This window comes from Tiliqua scincoides, chromosome 3, assembly GCF_035046505.1.
Source record: "Tiliqua scincoides isolate rTilSci1 chromosome 3, rTilSci1.hap2, whole genome shotgun sequence".
Classification (NCBI taxonomy): Eukaryota; Metazoa; Chordata; class Lepidosauria; order Squamata; family Scincidae; genus Tiliqua; species Tiliqua scincoides.
The window spans coordinates 9,176,162-9,192,945 of record NC_089823.1 but is presented as its reverse complement, the minus strand read 5'-3'; the positions used below and the strand labels follow the sequence as shown (position 1 = coordinate 9,192,945).

At 46.9% G+C, this 16,784-nt stretch overlaps 1 protein-coding gene and 1 pseudogene across 6 annotated transcripts in view; one reads left to right on the top strand and one right to left on the bottom strand.

Moving 5' to 3' along the window:
- The window catches only part of DLG2 (discs large MAGUK scaffold protein 2), a 1,048,787-nt gene that overhangs the window by 866,572 nt on the left and 165,431 nt on the right, over positions 1 to 16,784 (top strand). For all 6 annotated transcript variants that reach the window (XM_066618862.1, XM_066618867.1, XM_066618866.1 and 3 more), the window contains one exon: positions 2,537 to 2,693. In XM_066618862.1, the coding sequence (XP_066474959.1) occupies positions 2,537 to 2,693 (157 nt within the window). The remainder of the gene's footprint in view (positions 1 to 2,536; positions 2,694 to 16,784) is intronic.
- On the bottom strand, positions 9,763 to 9,882 carry LOC136646564 (5S ribosomal RNA; annotated as a pseudogene).

Genomic DNA, 16,784 nt, shown 5'->3' with positions numbered 1-16,784 from the left:
ATAGATAGGCACAAACTTGATCTTGCCAGCCTTGCTTTTCACAATGTCTAAGCTCCATCTGCTGACAGAATAAAGAAAAGACATGATCAAGCCACCCATTTCTTTAAACCAATTTCTGCTCAACCCACAGGTGTATACATTTGATTCCCTGTTGCATATAAGCAGCACTGGGCAGAAATGGCTTAAATTAAAGGGTCCCCTCCTGATTATTTTCCCCACTGTTTTCTCAAAGCCTTTGAGCTCCATTATGTGTAGCTACAGGGGGTGCAAAGCACTAAGTTAGCAGGGAGCCTCACCGTGCTGTGCAAGTGCCCCCCCTTCTGAGCCATTCCAGTTGGGGGAGCAAAGCAGAAGTGTACACCACGCTCCAAAGGGGAGGGACCGGTTGCACAGCGTGGTGGAGGCTCTCTGCAAAGCTTACTGTTTTGCTCCCCCTCTAGCTACACTACCGCTTTACTGGAAAAATAATGGGGAAAGTCTGGCATTTCATCTGACTAGTTATACTGCCCCCTTCAGGTGCAGGATGCTAGTGCAGTGTGCTTGCACCTTTCTCGGTCTCAGACAAGTTCACTGTCTAAAACTCTCCCTGGAGTAAAGTTGCACATCGGGAAGAGGCTTATGCTAAACAACTCTCTTGGGTGGGCTAAGAAGGATTAAAAAATATGACATTTCAAGTGGCACCCACAGAAAGACTTTTTTTTAAAATCACCCTAAGCCTAATGTCCACCTCCTGGACACAATAAATTGTGTGTTACATGCTTGTGTCCTATTTGCTTGAGAAGTTCCAGAAGTTTCAGGACAACCTGGGTCTAGGCTTTCCTTAGAGAATGCATCATGTGGAAGAGAGACATATGGTAATGCCTTTGTAATATCTATTTTATATGCCAATGGACAAGTTTGAGGATTGCATGGTGTAAGGAGTCCTCTCTCTCTCTCTCTCTCTCTCTCTCTCTCTCTCTCTCTCTCTCTCTCTCTCTCTGTGTGTGTGTGTGTGTGTGTGTGTGTGAGAGAGAGAGAGAGAGAGAGAGAGAGAGAGAGAGAATCTTCAGTAGACACTGTTTTTGTCTTTGACACTAATTCAGAGCAGGAGGATGGAAGGAATCACATAAGAACAGTCCCGCTGGATCAGTCCATAGGCCCATCTAGTCCAGCTTCCTGTATCTCACATGGTGTATCTCGCATAGTGTAAACATCACTTTACACCTTCACCCCTCCTCTTGGGTTGATGTGGATGCCTCTTAATCCCAGTTGCTTTGGACAATGGTGGGAGACTTGTAGGTTTTTCATCGGGCCTGGTCCAAGCTCAAACACCACCTAAAGCGGTGTGCAAATTCCTTGCCCCCTTCTCTAAAACATGCATGCATGCACCTTCTCCTTGGTAACATTCAACTGCTTAGGAAGGCAGCTGGGCATGGATAGACAAGCAGAGGGAAGCACAAGGATCCACCCCCTTATCTAGAATTCTGGATGGCCACTTCCTGCCTCTGTGTCTGTCCTATTTAAAATAAACAGGAAGAGCAAAGTATGCTGGGAGCACTCCCAACATCATCCACTCTTCAGGTCTATTTTAAATAGGGTAGGCGCAGAGGCAGGATGCAGCGATCTGGAGCTCTAGGTAAGGTATGGTGGCAGCCAACAAATCACCATCCGCCACCCTTCCTGCCCCACATGGCTACTTTTCTAAGCAGCTGGATGGGCAGTGGGAGTGAAGAAACAGCAACTGCAGCTTTTTGTTTTTTCATCTCTCCGGTGCCCCTGGAGGAAACGGTTGGCTGCCTCTGGCCACCCTTCTTCTTTCTCTCTCTCTGAAAGCACATTGTCTTTTCTTATGACTTATCTTATAGTAGGGAATTGACTTCCACAATATTTCTTTCCATCTATGCAGTTTAGTCATAAAAAAACTTGCAATTTTATTGAGCACTGCTTTTGTGTGCCATTTTAACCCTTGCTTTTTGGGGATCAATGACCCCTTCCATCTTCCACTAAAGTCAATGCAGGTATTATATGAGACTGAGAAAATCTTCTTTCTCTCTAGTTCCTCTACTCCACACATATAACCCTTTATCATGTTTTAGTCGTATTTCTCAAATAAAAAATTTCCCCAATGTTTTAGCTTTTCTTCAGAGCAAAGGCACTCCGACTCCTGGAGGCTTTGGTTACTCTGGGCTGCATCTTTTTTTTAGCTTTACAACATCCCATTTGTGCATGGCACGCGTTTGTGGCCTGTCCCACTTACTTAAGCAAAGCTTGCAACCCCTAGACAACAGGAGGGCACCCTGCATCTAGCAGATATGCACTCCTAACTCTGTGGGGTAATAGGAATACTTCCATTAAAAAGTTGAAAGGTCTTTAGAGAAGCTTGTGGAGTAAAATATTGCATTGATTGTACTACTAGGGAGTAGCCTGATACTGTCATGAAAGAAATGTATCATGTTTATCTACATGATACACCTCAGTAGCGTAGCTACGGGGGGGGCAATGTGCTAAGTACTGCACGACTGTTACATGGATAAATAATGAATTTTTGTTTCTGTAGAGAACCTCGCAAAGTTATCCTGCACAAAGGCTCGACGGGGCTTGGCTTTAACATTGTAGGAGGAGAAGACGGGGAAGGCATTTTTGTATCCTTCATCCTCGCGGGTGGACCGGCCGACCTCAGCGGCGAGCTGCAGAGAGGAGACCAGATTTTATCTGTAAGCATGTACACATCCCATTGCTTTTGGCTTTTGGCTTCTTCCTTTGTTCATAGGAATATAACAGCCAAAAGTTGACTTTGTATTTGTTGTTGGTGTTCAGTTTTGATGTTCAGCAGCTTGGGCTAATATTAACCAAAAACGATGTGATGTTTTCCTAGGGAATGGAACGGTGTGATTGGGAACGGGGAGCTCACTGATGAGCCAGTCTTGGGCTAGTAAGCTGCCCTGTAATACCCTGGGGGAGGATCACTGCTAGGGGGACTAGTAAGAGTTGTTCAAGTCCCATGCCGGGGGGATGGAAACGTGGCTTTGTCTGGGAAAGCCTTCCTCCGGTGAGCACATGCGTCTGTAGGTGAGGCGGATGGAGAATCCCCTTTCTGAAACCCTGGAGAGTCACCACTGGTGAGTGCAAACGGTACTGAGCTAGATGAACCAATGATCTGACTCTGTCTAAGGCAACTTCATTTGTTCAACGTACTTGCCATGATCCAGCACTTCCGATAGTAAACACAAAACATGGTGCCCCAAGGCTTATGAGCTTTGGGTATAATTCCTTGTCATTTTTGTGTACTCTGATTCACTCCTCATGGTCCAACTGCTTTACAGAGCAAAGGATCGCGGACTCTTAATAACAAGTGCTCAATATTTCTTAAGTTATTCTTAATTCACTCTTAGTTGCTAGTTTTACAGCCTGTAACATGTTACATTACACAAGCTGCTGGCACTGTGGGCTCCACCAGCATTCAAGGCACCGGAGCCTAGCAGCCAGGGACCATTCCAAGAAGAGGCAATGCATCTCTTCTGTGCAGAGACAGAATCCTGCCCATTCAGAGATATACAGAGCATAGAAACCTTCTCGCTGACTCTATTAAACTCACCCTATCCCTACATGTTTCACTTACTTCTCTGAGCTTCATGGTTGGATGGAGATGTGAATCTGGTACTTCTACTGTGAAATGCTGTGTCAAAAGCAGGGTACAAGAACACTCCCTGAAAATCCCAAGACCTCCCTGTACCTCACCAGCTTTCACTGCCTATCAATTTAAACCACTATGTGGTAGGAAACCAGAGACAAGCATCCTGATTGGTCCCCGGTACTTGTAGGGTATTCACAGACACTGAAGGAGGAAGCCTTTGTAGATGCAGAGGTTTGGCCCTTATAATTTTATTTATTTAATTTATTTATCTGATTTGTAATCACATTACAACATCCCAATCCTGTTATAACATTAACATCCCAATCCTGACCAACTTTCCATTCTTCCAGCACTGATGCAGCTGCATAGCAGCCCTAAGATAAGGGAACAAATGTTGCCTTACCTGGAGGTGGCCTCCATGACTCCCTCACCACCACAAGAGGCACCGTGCACCCCGCTGACATGGTTGCCTTGTCACTGGAAAGCTGGATAGCACTGGGCTAAGTATTATGGTGGCAACTGTAAGGGACTAGAACAGGGGTGCTCACACTTTTTTGGCTCGAGAGCTACTTTGAAACCCAGCAAGGCCCAGAGATCTACAAGAGTTTTTTTTACAATGTTCGCGCCATCATAACATATAACATTTATGTGTACAATGTATGTTGGTGTACCTTGAGCCCCACTGAGTATAAAAGGACTTACTCCTAAGTAGACATGCCTAGGATTAGGCTGTGAGGCTGCAATCCTAGCCACACTTACCTGGAAGTAAGCCCCATTGAGTACAATGGGCCTTACTCCCGGCGTTTCCTCCCAGAGGCACCTGAAGGGGGGGTTGGCACTCCGCGATCTACTCATTTTGCTTCGCGATCTACTGGTAGATCGCGATCCACCTATTGAGCACCCCTGGACTAGAATGAAGAAAGTAATCAGAGTTTTTAGACAAGTTAAAGAAAACATTGAAAGAATAGAGAAAGGAGTATCCAACAAAAAGCATCAAGATGGTCTTGTTATCCAATGGTGTGGCATTGACTGGACTAGGTGGACTTGCTTTTCTGGGACTGAAGCAACAGCTTCTGTGTTCAAGCCATCTGTATAGGCTGCTGACATGCTTTGCCCATAAAGGAGGAATATGGGCTTCTCTTTTCCCTGGTCTTCTTTGGGCATTTCGGTCTCCAAGGAACCAAGAGGTGTGCCTGGGCATAAGATAGGCCTTGAGATCTGTCCTCGGTGTGAGAGGACAACTGAACCCCACCCTTCTTAGAACAAAATAGTGTGTATGGAAAAAGGGGAGAGGAGCTGCCTTGGAAGTAGAATTCTTTTGACACAGAGCACCAAGTCATCAAACCTGGACGGACCAGGAAGGTAAACATTGCCTTGAGCCATCATAGAAAGGAGATGCGTCATCCCAACCATTCCCGGAGCACTTTGTAGCATTTAACCATTCAGACAACAAAGGAATGGATCTCTTGTTTAATGCTGGGACCTACGTGAGCATGCATGCATGCAGGCAAGAAGACCCAAGGCTTCAAGGGGGAGCTTATGCTGAACTTAATTAGGCCCCAATCCTATCCACTGCCAGCCTGCAGTGCACAGTGGCACTGACGCAGCCCCTGCTGCATCCTGAAGCTGGCTGGAGAGCATGGCACAAGGGATAAAAATTTATTTTACTTACCTACTCTGGCAGCTCCAATCCCTGCCCCAATCCTTCACCTTTTCGCCCCGATTTCCCCCCCCCACCCGCCCAGCCTCCTCCAATGCCAGCTTATCACCATCAGGGGAGTCAGTGGGGCTGCAGCAGCATGGGGGGCACTGCTTGCCATTTGCAGCTGCAGCCTGAGAACATGCAACAGGGGCCCAGCTTACACATCACCAGAACACTCCCTGCGCTGCCAGAATATAAGCACTTTCTGCAGAGAGGACTGGGCATATAAAGGTACTACTTCCTCTCGCCCATATCAGAAATTACCTCTCTGGAGAGCAGAATGGAGAGCGGAATCTTCAGCAGTGCATTGTGGGGCAGGTTTGGGTTGAAAATTGGACTCTGTTCCTCCTCTTTCTACGGGACTGGATCTGTGCTGTACTTTTTTTCTGCAGGATGCTAAGACTGGCAAATGAAGACCAAGTGCACCATCTAGTGTGCTTGAGTGAGCTTGGCAAGCATCCCAGAGAAGAGTTTAGGCAAACTATGCTACATCCGTTATCTGTGTTTGTAATGAATTGGATGGCGGCTCCACAATTCATTTTTCAAATTTGCAAATTTACAACGGATTATAAAAAGCTTTGTTAAGCCTGTGGCTTCATTTGGCACATTTAGTCTCTGTGACATTGCCATAATTGCTCTTTCATTTGTTCATGGATAGCTTGGAATTAAAGAATAATGCTTCTGTGTTTGAGGGATCTGCACAGTCAGGGGGCCCATATTTTGAGTAATCTATGTATGAGTAAAAGTGGGTTTCAGACACAGCACAATGAGTTCACAAACATCTATACATAAAAATGTTGGCTCCTGACATTCCATCCCTTTTTACTGTGGCCAAGGAACTGAATCCATACACCTCATATACAAAATCCCATTTCCTACCTTTGTGTTGTCAAATTGCACCGGTTGCAAGCTTCTCAGGGTTAAAGATAGCTTTAGAGACCCACTTTTGGGTTTCTTGCTCCTCCATCATCCAGCATGCATCGATATAGATGCTATTCTGCATTCAGACACTGGATGGGGTGAATAATGGAATCTAATGGAATAATTTCATTCTACCTAGAAACATGGAAGTGGGTCTTTAAAGCTATTTTTCCACTGATTTGGTATCCACGGATTTTTTTTAACCCACTGAGGGTTCTGGAACAGAATCCTAGTGGATAGCAAGGCATGACCTGTATATTAAAGTCATTTTACCAAGCGTCATTGCTGTCCCTCACAGGGATGACAAGATTGGTGCATTACGTCCTCACATTTGGGGTGGTGCGCCAAATGCTGTACCCCAAGAACACACCAGCAGCTGCCTCTGTCACTCTTTCTCCAACTTCTCCTCAAAATGAAAGAGGGAAACAGGTTGAAAATGAAAATGGGGAGGGGAAGAGGTTGGTGCTCACCAAACCGCGGCCTGCAGGCCGGATCCAGTGTCTCAAAAAAGATGTCTGAGCCACGGGCATCGCTAGGGAGGTGCGGGGAGGTGCGGGCCACACCAGGTGACGCGCCTGGGGCGGTGACGCGCCCTGGGGAGGACACGCTAACATCGTGGCCGTAGGATCTACCCCATCGTGCCATACACCATTGGATGTGGAAAGTCCAGCAGAACACAATGCAAAAAACAGAATAGAAATTGCTCCTTTTGTTAAAACGTTATGGCCAAAAAACCAGAAGGAAAAAGGAATTTATCCCTATGGAAAGTGAAAGTGAGCCATATCTCGTGTTTACCCGTGAGTAGGCAGACTTGCTTTAGTCCGTCGGAAAGGGCAGGCTGAGAGGAATCCAATGACACCAGAATGGTCCTGATCCAATGAATGCAGCCCCCCCAAAAACGCCCGAGGAGGTCCCTGCTTCCCTCCTAGCTGCGTCTACTGAGCCGGAAATGAAGCCACGTGGCCGCTTTTACTCACAAGTAGGCGTACTTGCCATAGTCCTTAGGAAAGGGCAGGCAGAGAGGACTCCAAGGACGTCAGAATGGTCCTGATTCAATGAGTGCAGCTCCCAAAAACACCTGAGAAGGAGGTTCCTCTCTCCCAGCTGCAGTCTATGGAGCCCTATGGAAAGCAAAGCAGCCTCACAGTCGCGTTTACGTGCGAATAGGCAGACGTGCCTTGCCTTTTGGTCAGGCCAGGCAAAGGGGAATGTGAGGACACCAGAATGGTCCCGATCCAATGGAGCTGCTCTAGAAGGCAGCCTTCCCCCCCCACACACACTAAAAAGGACAAAAAAGAGGCTTGAGCTGGTAAGGGGAAGTTTTCTGCTTTACACTTGCAAAGCCAGGAGGGTCTTTATCTTGATGTGCCTGAAATAGAAGAACTTTAAACTGGGCACTGGGGAGGGCTGGAAATCTCACTGATTCTTGGGGGGGGGGGAGTGTTGCAGGCAGGCTACAGAGTAAGCTCCATTGACCACTATGAGACTTACTTCAGAGTAGACATGCATAGGCTTGAGATCACAGGGTGCAATCCTACCCATACTTTCCTGAGAGTAAGCCCCATTGACCACAATAGGACTTACTTCAGAGTAGATTCACTTGGTGGAACAGGACTGGCTGCCCCTTATTTAATTATTTATTTTATTTTAATTTAATTATTTATAATTATTTATTTTAATTTGCTTGATGATGTCACTGCTGGCCATGACATCACTTCCTATGGGTCCTGGACAGATTGTCATTCTAAAAAGTGGGTCCATGTGCTAAAAGTTTGAGAACTGCTGCAATAAGTTGTTAGTAAGTTGGCACGGGGTGTGTATATGTGTGACTCTACAAGTTTTCAAAATCAGAATTTGGAGGAAAAATTCCATCATGTTATATATCAATCAATGCGTAATTTCATGCAGAATGCAATGAAACAAACCACATTGAAATATCTGTGTTCTAACAAAAGGTACAGTCAAAAAACCAGTTGGGGTGGGGCAATGGTATGTAACCACGCCCACTGCATGGGGTGACACGCAGGCCTCCTGCACTGGGTGACGCGAATCCTAGTGACACCACTGGTCTGGGCACATCGCTTTCTGTTCTGCGCTGCAACTCCACACTGCCAATCATCTCAGAACCTCCTGCCAGGCAGCTGCTTCTGCCCCAGAACAGGGCATGCTAGGGCAACGGACAGCGCAAGCAGAGACCCATTGCAAGGCTCTGAGATGATCGGCAGCAAAACACGGGGCTGCGTCATGGAACAGAAAACTCCATGCCACGCCTGGACGCTTTCTTCGGGACACAGCTGTCTGCTCTGATGCTCTGGATTAGAGCACCAGATGCTCTAACTCAGCGTTTCTCAAACTGTGGATCAGGACCCACTAGGAGGGTCACGAGCCAATTTCAGGTGGGTCCCCATGCATTTCAAAATTTTGTTTTTAATATATTATTCCTGATGCTAGCATGGTATGTGACTGCATTTGGGGAAATGTTGCAGACCTGTACTTTGAATAAGTTACTATTTATATTCTTTGAACAATGATAGTCAATGGGACTTACTCCTGGGTAAGTGTGGGTAGGATTGCAGCCTGGGATTGTTACAAAATTTCCTGCCTGATGATGTCACTTCTAGTCATGACATCACTTCCGATCAGCCCTGACAGATTCTCATTCTAAAAAGTGGGTCCCGGCGCTAAACACGTGAGAAGCACTGCTCTAACTCAATGCTCTCCTCTCCTCCAAATTTCCACTTCCTTGTCAAGGAGTAGCAGGAGGAAGAAGAGTAGCAAAGGAGGCTCCCCTGCCAGACAGCTGCCTCAGATGAGTGCCTCGGTCAGTCTCATGGATGGGCTGAGCCAGTGACTCTCTGCTCTTAACCAATTGCATCCTATTTACTTACAGAAAAAACACTGAGAAGTGGGACAGCCACTTTTAGTATGCTTTTACCCTGGGTCCCGTTTCTTGGCCTGATGTCGGAGATAGAAGCCACAGCATTTAAGAGTATAACAAGGAGAGAGCCCGTTAGGGGGCCTAGCTAGTATATACATAGATTACACGTGTACTACTGGACACTGGCTGTGACCCAGTAAGAGCATCCTATAGTGCAACAAAATAACAGTCGAATCAGAAGAATTGAATAAGCATTATAGCACAATAAGGGCCAAAATAGGTGGGATTGGAACTCAGAACATTTTTGGATGGGGTCATAGTGCGGGACAAAGGGGATGTGTCTAATCCAGCAATTTTCATTTTTCTTTTCATTGCACACTGTTTGTGGTTTTCTCACTCTTCTTCGACTCTTGTGATGTCTCTTCTGGGTTCTGCAGCTCTGTTTCTAGGGCAACTGTCTGTAATAACAAATTGTCTGTCACCCTTTCTGCAGAGTCAGCAGAGGAAGAAGGACTGATTTGTTACTGCAGAAAGTTTCCCTAGAAACAGAGCAGCAGATATTCAATTATTTTCAACTGCTTTGCTCCAAACTCTTGTGGCACGATGAGCAATGGTTGGCAACCTTCAGTCTCGAAAGACGATGGTATAAGCGTACAGCACCCGGTATTCCCAGGCGGTCTCCCATCCAAGTACTAACCAGGCCTGACCCTGCTTAGCTTCCAAGATCAGACAAGATCAGGCATGTGCAGGGTAACAGTTGCTGTCCTTTCGCAGCACAGCAGTGTGCCACAGCACACTGGTTGAAAATTGCTGGTCTAATAATAATAATAATAATAATAATAATAATAATAATAATAATGCAGGTATTTCCTTTATCCCTGTAAGACAAGCCACCCAAAAATCACCTTTGTAACTATTGGTAGCTTTGGAGGGGTAAAGCACAAAAATTACAGGCACAAAAAATATGTACCAAAACTTTTCTTTTCCACGGTTAATAGCAGGTTGATTTTTTTTTTTTGGGGGGGGGGGGGGCATGATTCAAGTTGAGGAATCAGTGCAGCAGGAGAGGGTTAACCACCCTCCCTTCACCTGTTGCCCTGCCTGAAGAAAAAGGTGGTGGGAATATCATTCACAGAGCTCCCATAACATGGCCATTGCCACCCTATGAAGAATAGGGAGTTCTATGAAGTAGAACCTACTAGGGAATACTAGGTAGGTAGTATACTAGGTAGTAATACTAGGTAAGTAGTAGGGAATTCCTACTAGGGAATAGGGAGTACCTATGAAGTGGTAAGGGAGTTCTGTGGAACTCCTTGCCACAGGATGTGGTGACGGCATCCGGCCTGGACACCTTTAAAAGGGGATTGGACAAGTTTCTGGAGGAAAAATCCATTACAGGTTACAAGCCATGATGTGTATGCGCAACCTCCTGATTTTAGAAATGGGCTGTGTCAGAATGCCAGATGTAGGGGAGGGCACCAGGATGAGGTCTCTTGTTACCTGGTGTGCTCCCTGGGGCATTTGGTGGGCCGCTGTGAGATACAGGAAGCTGGACTAGATGGGCCTATGGCCTGATCCAGTGGGGCTGTTCTTATGTTCTTATGTAATTTTTTTTAACAAATGAACAAACCCCAGAAGTGGTCCTGCGATAGTGAAATGACCAAAAGCACCTGATCTGGCAAGGAAATGGCTACATGGAAGTAGCCTATGGTTAGTTAGGTGGATTTGGGAGCATTTGCTCAGAGCAGTTTCAGGCATGCAGCCCCTGTCCTCAGTGAGATTTCAGCGGAAATGGGCACCTATGGCCAAAGCCTTCAATTGCACATTGAGGGCGCAATCCTAACCAACTTTCCAGCATTGTCATAACTATGCCAATGTGGCATGTACCTTATCCTCCAGTGGGGAGGCAGTCAAAGAGGCCTTCTCGAGGTAAGGGCATGTTTGTTGCCTTAACTTGGGGCTGCATTGCATCAAAGTCAGTGCTGGAAAGTGGGTTAGGATTGCGCCCTGACAGTGCAATCCGATGCATGTTTACTCACCAGTATGTCTCGCCATATTCAATGGGATTTACTCACAGGTAAGTGTATATAGGATTGTAACCTTATTGTTTTGCAGAATTATATCTGGTTTGGGGCCAGGGGATTTAACTTTAGTTTGCAGTCACGTTGTGTGCAAGCTATTGTGGCACTGAAAATTAGATTTTGTGTTTCATCGGTCAAATGTAATAGAAGCAATCATCCAATTAGGCATCATGTATTTCCTCCAGCAGTTTCAGAATGGAGCATAATTTGAGTTAATCAAGCACAAATAACAATAAGAAATGTATTCTTCCCTATCCATCCCATGTAAAAGTTCGCATTAGGCTGTGCAAAGCTCTTTCAGAAACAATTATCATTAAACAGTTTACTGGAGCAAGTCCACGGATGGATAGACCTCAGCACGAGAGGCTAGATTTGCTTACCAAAATTCTTCAGAATTGTTAAGGGGAGAAACCCAGAAAACTGGGTAGAGATGCACAGTTGCAACCCGTGAATAATCCACTATTCCTTTATTTAAACTTATACTCATCCAAGTTGATGAACAGCCCAATCCCGTATCCTATGGTGGAGGGCAGTCCAGAAGGTCTCCTCTAGGTAAGGGAACAATTGCTCCCTTCATGGCATGAGAGAGTCAACTCAGACCTATGACAGCTACATAGCTATTGTAACTTCATGTTGCCCTGCACCTCAGGATCAGGCCCAGGAAGGGGTTAGGATATTGGCAGTGCCATTCTGCCTCGCTCCAAGGAGGTAGGGGAGAAGGAGGAGCTGAAGGGAGTTCTTGCCTTAGAATTAGCTGGAGAAGCCCTGGGAGGGAGAGGAGGTGGTTCATAGTGATCATGCTTTCCAGCTGCGTTGCTGGCTCCTGTGGGCTCCAGTAGCATAGCTAGAGGGGGTGCAAAGCACTATGTTTTGCAGGGAGTCTCACCATGGCTTGTAAAGCACTACCTGTTGCATGGAGCCTCACTGCAAGTGTGCAGGAGGCCTCCTCCCCTTCAGAGCCTGCAGCCTGTTTTTTCCCATGGCTGGGTTTTTAATTGGAATGACTTGTGACTTGAGTCTTTTTGAGTCGCATAACCTCTCTGGGTGACTCAGAATGCGTCCCTGTCAGGACTTGTTTTTGAGTCGAGTCACGGGGGGCAGAGACTCGTGACTTGATTTGACTCAAGCTGCACTGGACTTGCCCATCCCTTCTTTCAATACATAAATAGAGCCATGGAATTCTACCTGCCCAGTTCCTAATGTGTCAGCAACAGCACCTTGAATAGCCAATCTACAGAGATTTCAAACAACTTTCCTTTTTTGGGGGGAGGGGGAGGGAATCATTCTGTAGGCAAGTTGTGTAGACAAGGACAGGCATTGTGTCTCTAAATCTCTATGTTTCCCAGGAGTGTGGGCACAGACATGTGCCAGTTGATAGTCATGTCAAGCAACTGCAAGAAGTTGGCCACAACCTTCTGTTTAGTAAGATAGTTAAAGCTAACTTATGCGCATTTGCTACATTGTAATAGTTGGTGGCATCTTTTAGTAGTGGTATTCAAGCATGTTCCTCACTCTCCTAGCCTGCCACTGTCAGACATTTCAGAGACGGGAAGGTACATGTCCATCCATTTCTCATTGTCGTGTTAGATGCATCAAGCAGGATGCTGTAGGCAAAACACTTGCCTTGTTTCAGTACCAAAGACAGTTCCCTAAAATAGAACTATGAGGCTGCTTTATACCGGTGGGTAAATTGAAGATCACATCAGAGTCTAGTGTCTAGAACTTTGATTATCTTGTCCGTTATTTAAAAGCAGCCATAGAGACCCAGTCCCAACAGTCATTCATGCATAGTGCGGAAAACAAAGGCATACCTAGGAGCAGTGTGGAGATATAAAGTCTAGTTTGGCCCCAATAGTGACTGTGGGATGCTGCACAAAAGCCTGTTTCCCTTGATTGCACAGAAGTGGTCCTGAGCAATAATCCACTTTGCCAGGGTCAACTTGTACAGTACTACCAGTTGTAGGCAACACTTATACAGTGCAAACAGCAATGAATGCTGGCAATTGCAATATGAATGCCCTTTTAGTTCCGCAAACCACTGAAGGAGATACGCATTTTCATTTCATTATTGATCTTCCCTCAAGCTCCACAAGATGGCAGCACAGGGTTAAGTATTCCTTTAGACCTGATTGATGAAAAGCTCATAAGTAGCAGCCAATAGCAGTCTCTTGCATTGTGTACCTGCTCACCAGTTGAAGCTGGCCTGAGCAAAGATGTTGATATTCTTCAGGTAATAAATGCAACCAGTGGCATAGCTAGAGGGGGTGCAAAGCACTAAGTTCTACAGGTGCCTGAATGAGCCGTGCAAGCGGACCCTCCCCCTCTCCTTCCAAGCCATTTTGGGCAGTGGGAGCAATGAAGTGACCTTTCTTCTTTTTGCAGGCATGGGGAGACCTACAGAGGGCTCCCAAGACCCCCCCCCAGGACTGCAGAGCTAGTAAATAAATAGGATAGGTAAATAGAAAACCCCCTTCCCATCCCCGGCAGCAGCACAATCCTGGGAATCATGTTACTGCCTTCCCCCCTCCCCTGCATCGACTTGCAGTGCTCCCAACTCCCTTGAAGGAGTTTGGGAAGCACTGGTCTACACTGACAGGCATTGGCTCTCCAGGGGTTCAGACAAGGCTTTCCCAGCACAGCCAGGCATTGAACCTGGGACCTTCTGCATGGAAAGTATGTACTTGCACTTGGCTGAGCAATGGCTCCTTCCCAAACCTGTGCACAGAGATACACAGAAACTCCATAACAAATTGCACTTGTCTTGTAGAAACATATTTGGGCTCCCCTGAAAGTCTGCCACTGCTTCTTCTTGGGAGCTGGATTTGTCCCAAAAATTCGCTTCAAATTTCACTTTTTTTTTTCAAAATGACAGCACCAACCTGGGTTGGCCCATCCATGAGGCCAAGTGAGGCAGTTGCGTCAGGCAGCAAATTAGTGGGAAGGTGCCCACTTCTATCTGCTCACTTGCTTCTACATTTCCTTCTCCTCCCTCTCCCTAGATTGGAAAAGGAAGAGGGAGACAAAACAGAAGTATGGAGGGGAGGGCAGGGGAGGGGAGGGGTGGGCTAGAGTGCTGGAGGGGCAGAGGCTGGCATATCACCATATAAGGGGGGCTAGCACTTAGCATGCTGCTTCATACACCAGGAGATCTTGGGCTGGCCCTGGTGTCAACCATGGTTTGTATGTGCACCAACCACCCACTGAGTCACATCATTGTCCCATCTAGCTCTGTAATAAATGAAATTCATTTTTCACATTTTTATACTGCCCTTCCTCCAAGGAGTGCAGGGCAATAGAAATAGGTCCTTGCCTCCTTTTGTTTTCACAACAACCCTGTGAGGTAGGTGAGGCTGAGAGAGAGCGACTGGCCCAAGATTACCCAGGAAGCTTCATGACTGAGCAGGGATTTGAACCTGGATCTTCCAGGTTGAAGTCCTTCCAAACCACTAAACCAACTACTCCAGCGTTTGTCTTTCCCCAGTGACGGACCTCCCATTCATTCTATGGGGCAAATGCCCCAGGTGCGGAGCCTCTTGCACCTTAAGGACCCCATGGAAGCCTCTCTGAGGCTCCCAACAGGGTCAGAAACTCTGCTTCCAGTTTTTCAGAAGCACAGTCTAAAGCAGGGGTGTCCAAACTTTTTGGCAGGAGGGCCACGTCATCTCTCTGACACTGTGTCAGGGGCAGGGGGAAAAAAGAATTAATTTACATTTCAAATTTGAATGAATTTACATAAATGAATACATTAGAGATGGAACTTATTTGAATGAATGAAGGTCTTGCAATAGCTTAGGGCCTATAAAAGGCCTTGCACAAAGCAAGGCCAGCCTTTGCTGCCGCTGCATCCCAGATGTGAAACAGCAAGCAGTGGAGGGAGCCCTCATCCCACAGCTCAGGCGAGAGGTTGAACAGTTGCCCTCACACTGAGAGCGGTTGCGTCAGGCCAGCATGGGCTGCAGCAAGTCTGTGGAGGGCCAGAGGCTCATTGGAGACTGGGGGCTCCCTGAGGGCCTGATTGGGAGTCCTTGAGGGCCGCAAGTGGCCCCCGGGCCGAGGTTTGGGCACCCTTGGTCTAAAGCATTGGAGAAACTTCAGGAGGCTTCTCTGATGTGTCCTGGAGTTGTGTGATGCACTGTCAGCTCCAGGTAAGTGGGAAAGATTTGCACGTGGGGGGCAGCCTCATTCCGCGGGGGGGTGGCATCACGGACCTTTGCCCCAGGGTTCAGTGCTGGGGAGCTCCACCACTGTCTTTCCCAGCCTTGCTACTTCTATATCTGGAGATGCCAGAGATTGAACCTTCTGCATGTAAAGCATGATCCTGCCACTGATCTGCAGCCACATCCCCTAGTTTCCCTCTCATCATCCATCCTTGAGTTCTGTCTGCGTCTTACACCCTCATATCGAAGCCCCCATAGAAATGTTAGCACAGTTCTTGTTATTGCTCCTGTGTTTCTTTTACTTTTCAGGCATGCACTCCCACACATTGGCCCTGGCCTGCCCTCTCTGTTGTGAGAACGGAATCATTCCATCCCTGACCTTTGCAGCAATCAACCCATGCTGTTCTGTTCTTTGTCTGCTCTGCCCCTCTCTCATTTTTCTGAGGGTGCTCTTCCCTTTTGCCACCACCGCTGCACAGGTTTAGCTCTGTCCCTCCTACACAGTTCCCCTCACTTCATCTCCCACACAGGCCCCGCCACGCACAGGCTCTCTTTCTCAGTCGCTCACTCACTCACTCGCCCTCTTCCTCTCAGACATGCAGAACAAAACAATAACTCACCTCCTACCACCACAATCTCATTTTTGGCCATTTCCGTGGCCTAATTTTGCCAGTCTTTTGGGCCTGCGCCGACTGGCTAAGTCTTCAGGTTTTCTTTGCCAAAGCCACATTTTAAAGACTGGCCTGTTTGCTTCTATGATTCAGGGCACAATCCTAACCAGGTCTACTCAGAAGTAAGTCCTATTTTGTTCAATGGGGCTTACTCTCAGGAAAGTGTGGTTAGGATTGCAGCCTCACTCAGTTTCTTTTCTATATTTTGTCAAATTAAAACCTCTCTCTCTCTCTCTCTCTCTCTCACACACACACACACACACACACACACACGTGTCATGAGGTGCAGTGCTGGCCTAACCTTCTTCCTGACCATGAGGTTTTCCATCCATAGAAATCTGGGGGTGAGGGTGATCCAGAAATTAATTAATTATGATAGTCTCCTTCCTCCAGGGTTCAGGCATATCAATTGCTTGTCACTTCATTATCTATAGATTTTGGGTCCTACACTGTTTGTGAATCCATCTGACCTACTGACCCACAGCCCGGTCTTATTCAGAGCTGGTTCATTGGGGCCACGCAGCCCACACTGTATCTGGCAATGAAATTGAGCAGCCAGAGGTTTCCTTGGGTTAAGCCTTTTCCCCTTACTCTGTGTCAAGCTCCAGCCTGCCCAATGGGGTTACTTGGATCTGCACCAGCAAAATCATTGGTGAAAGTCTGAGAGGCCCCAAGCAGGCCTGGGGCAGGGGTTTGGATACAATGGAGGCCTCCACTGCAAACTCCACTCCCTCCCAGTCCTAAATCATCCCCTCCTTGCC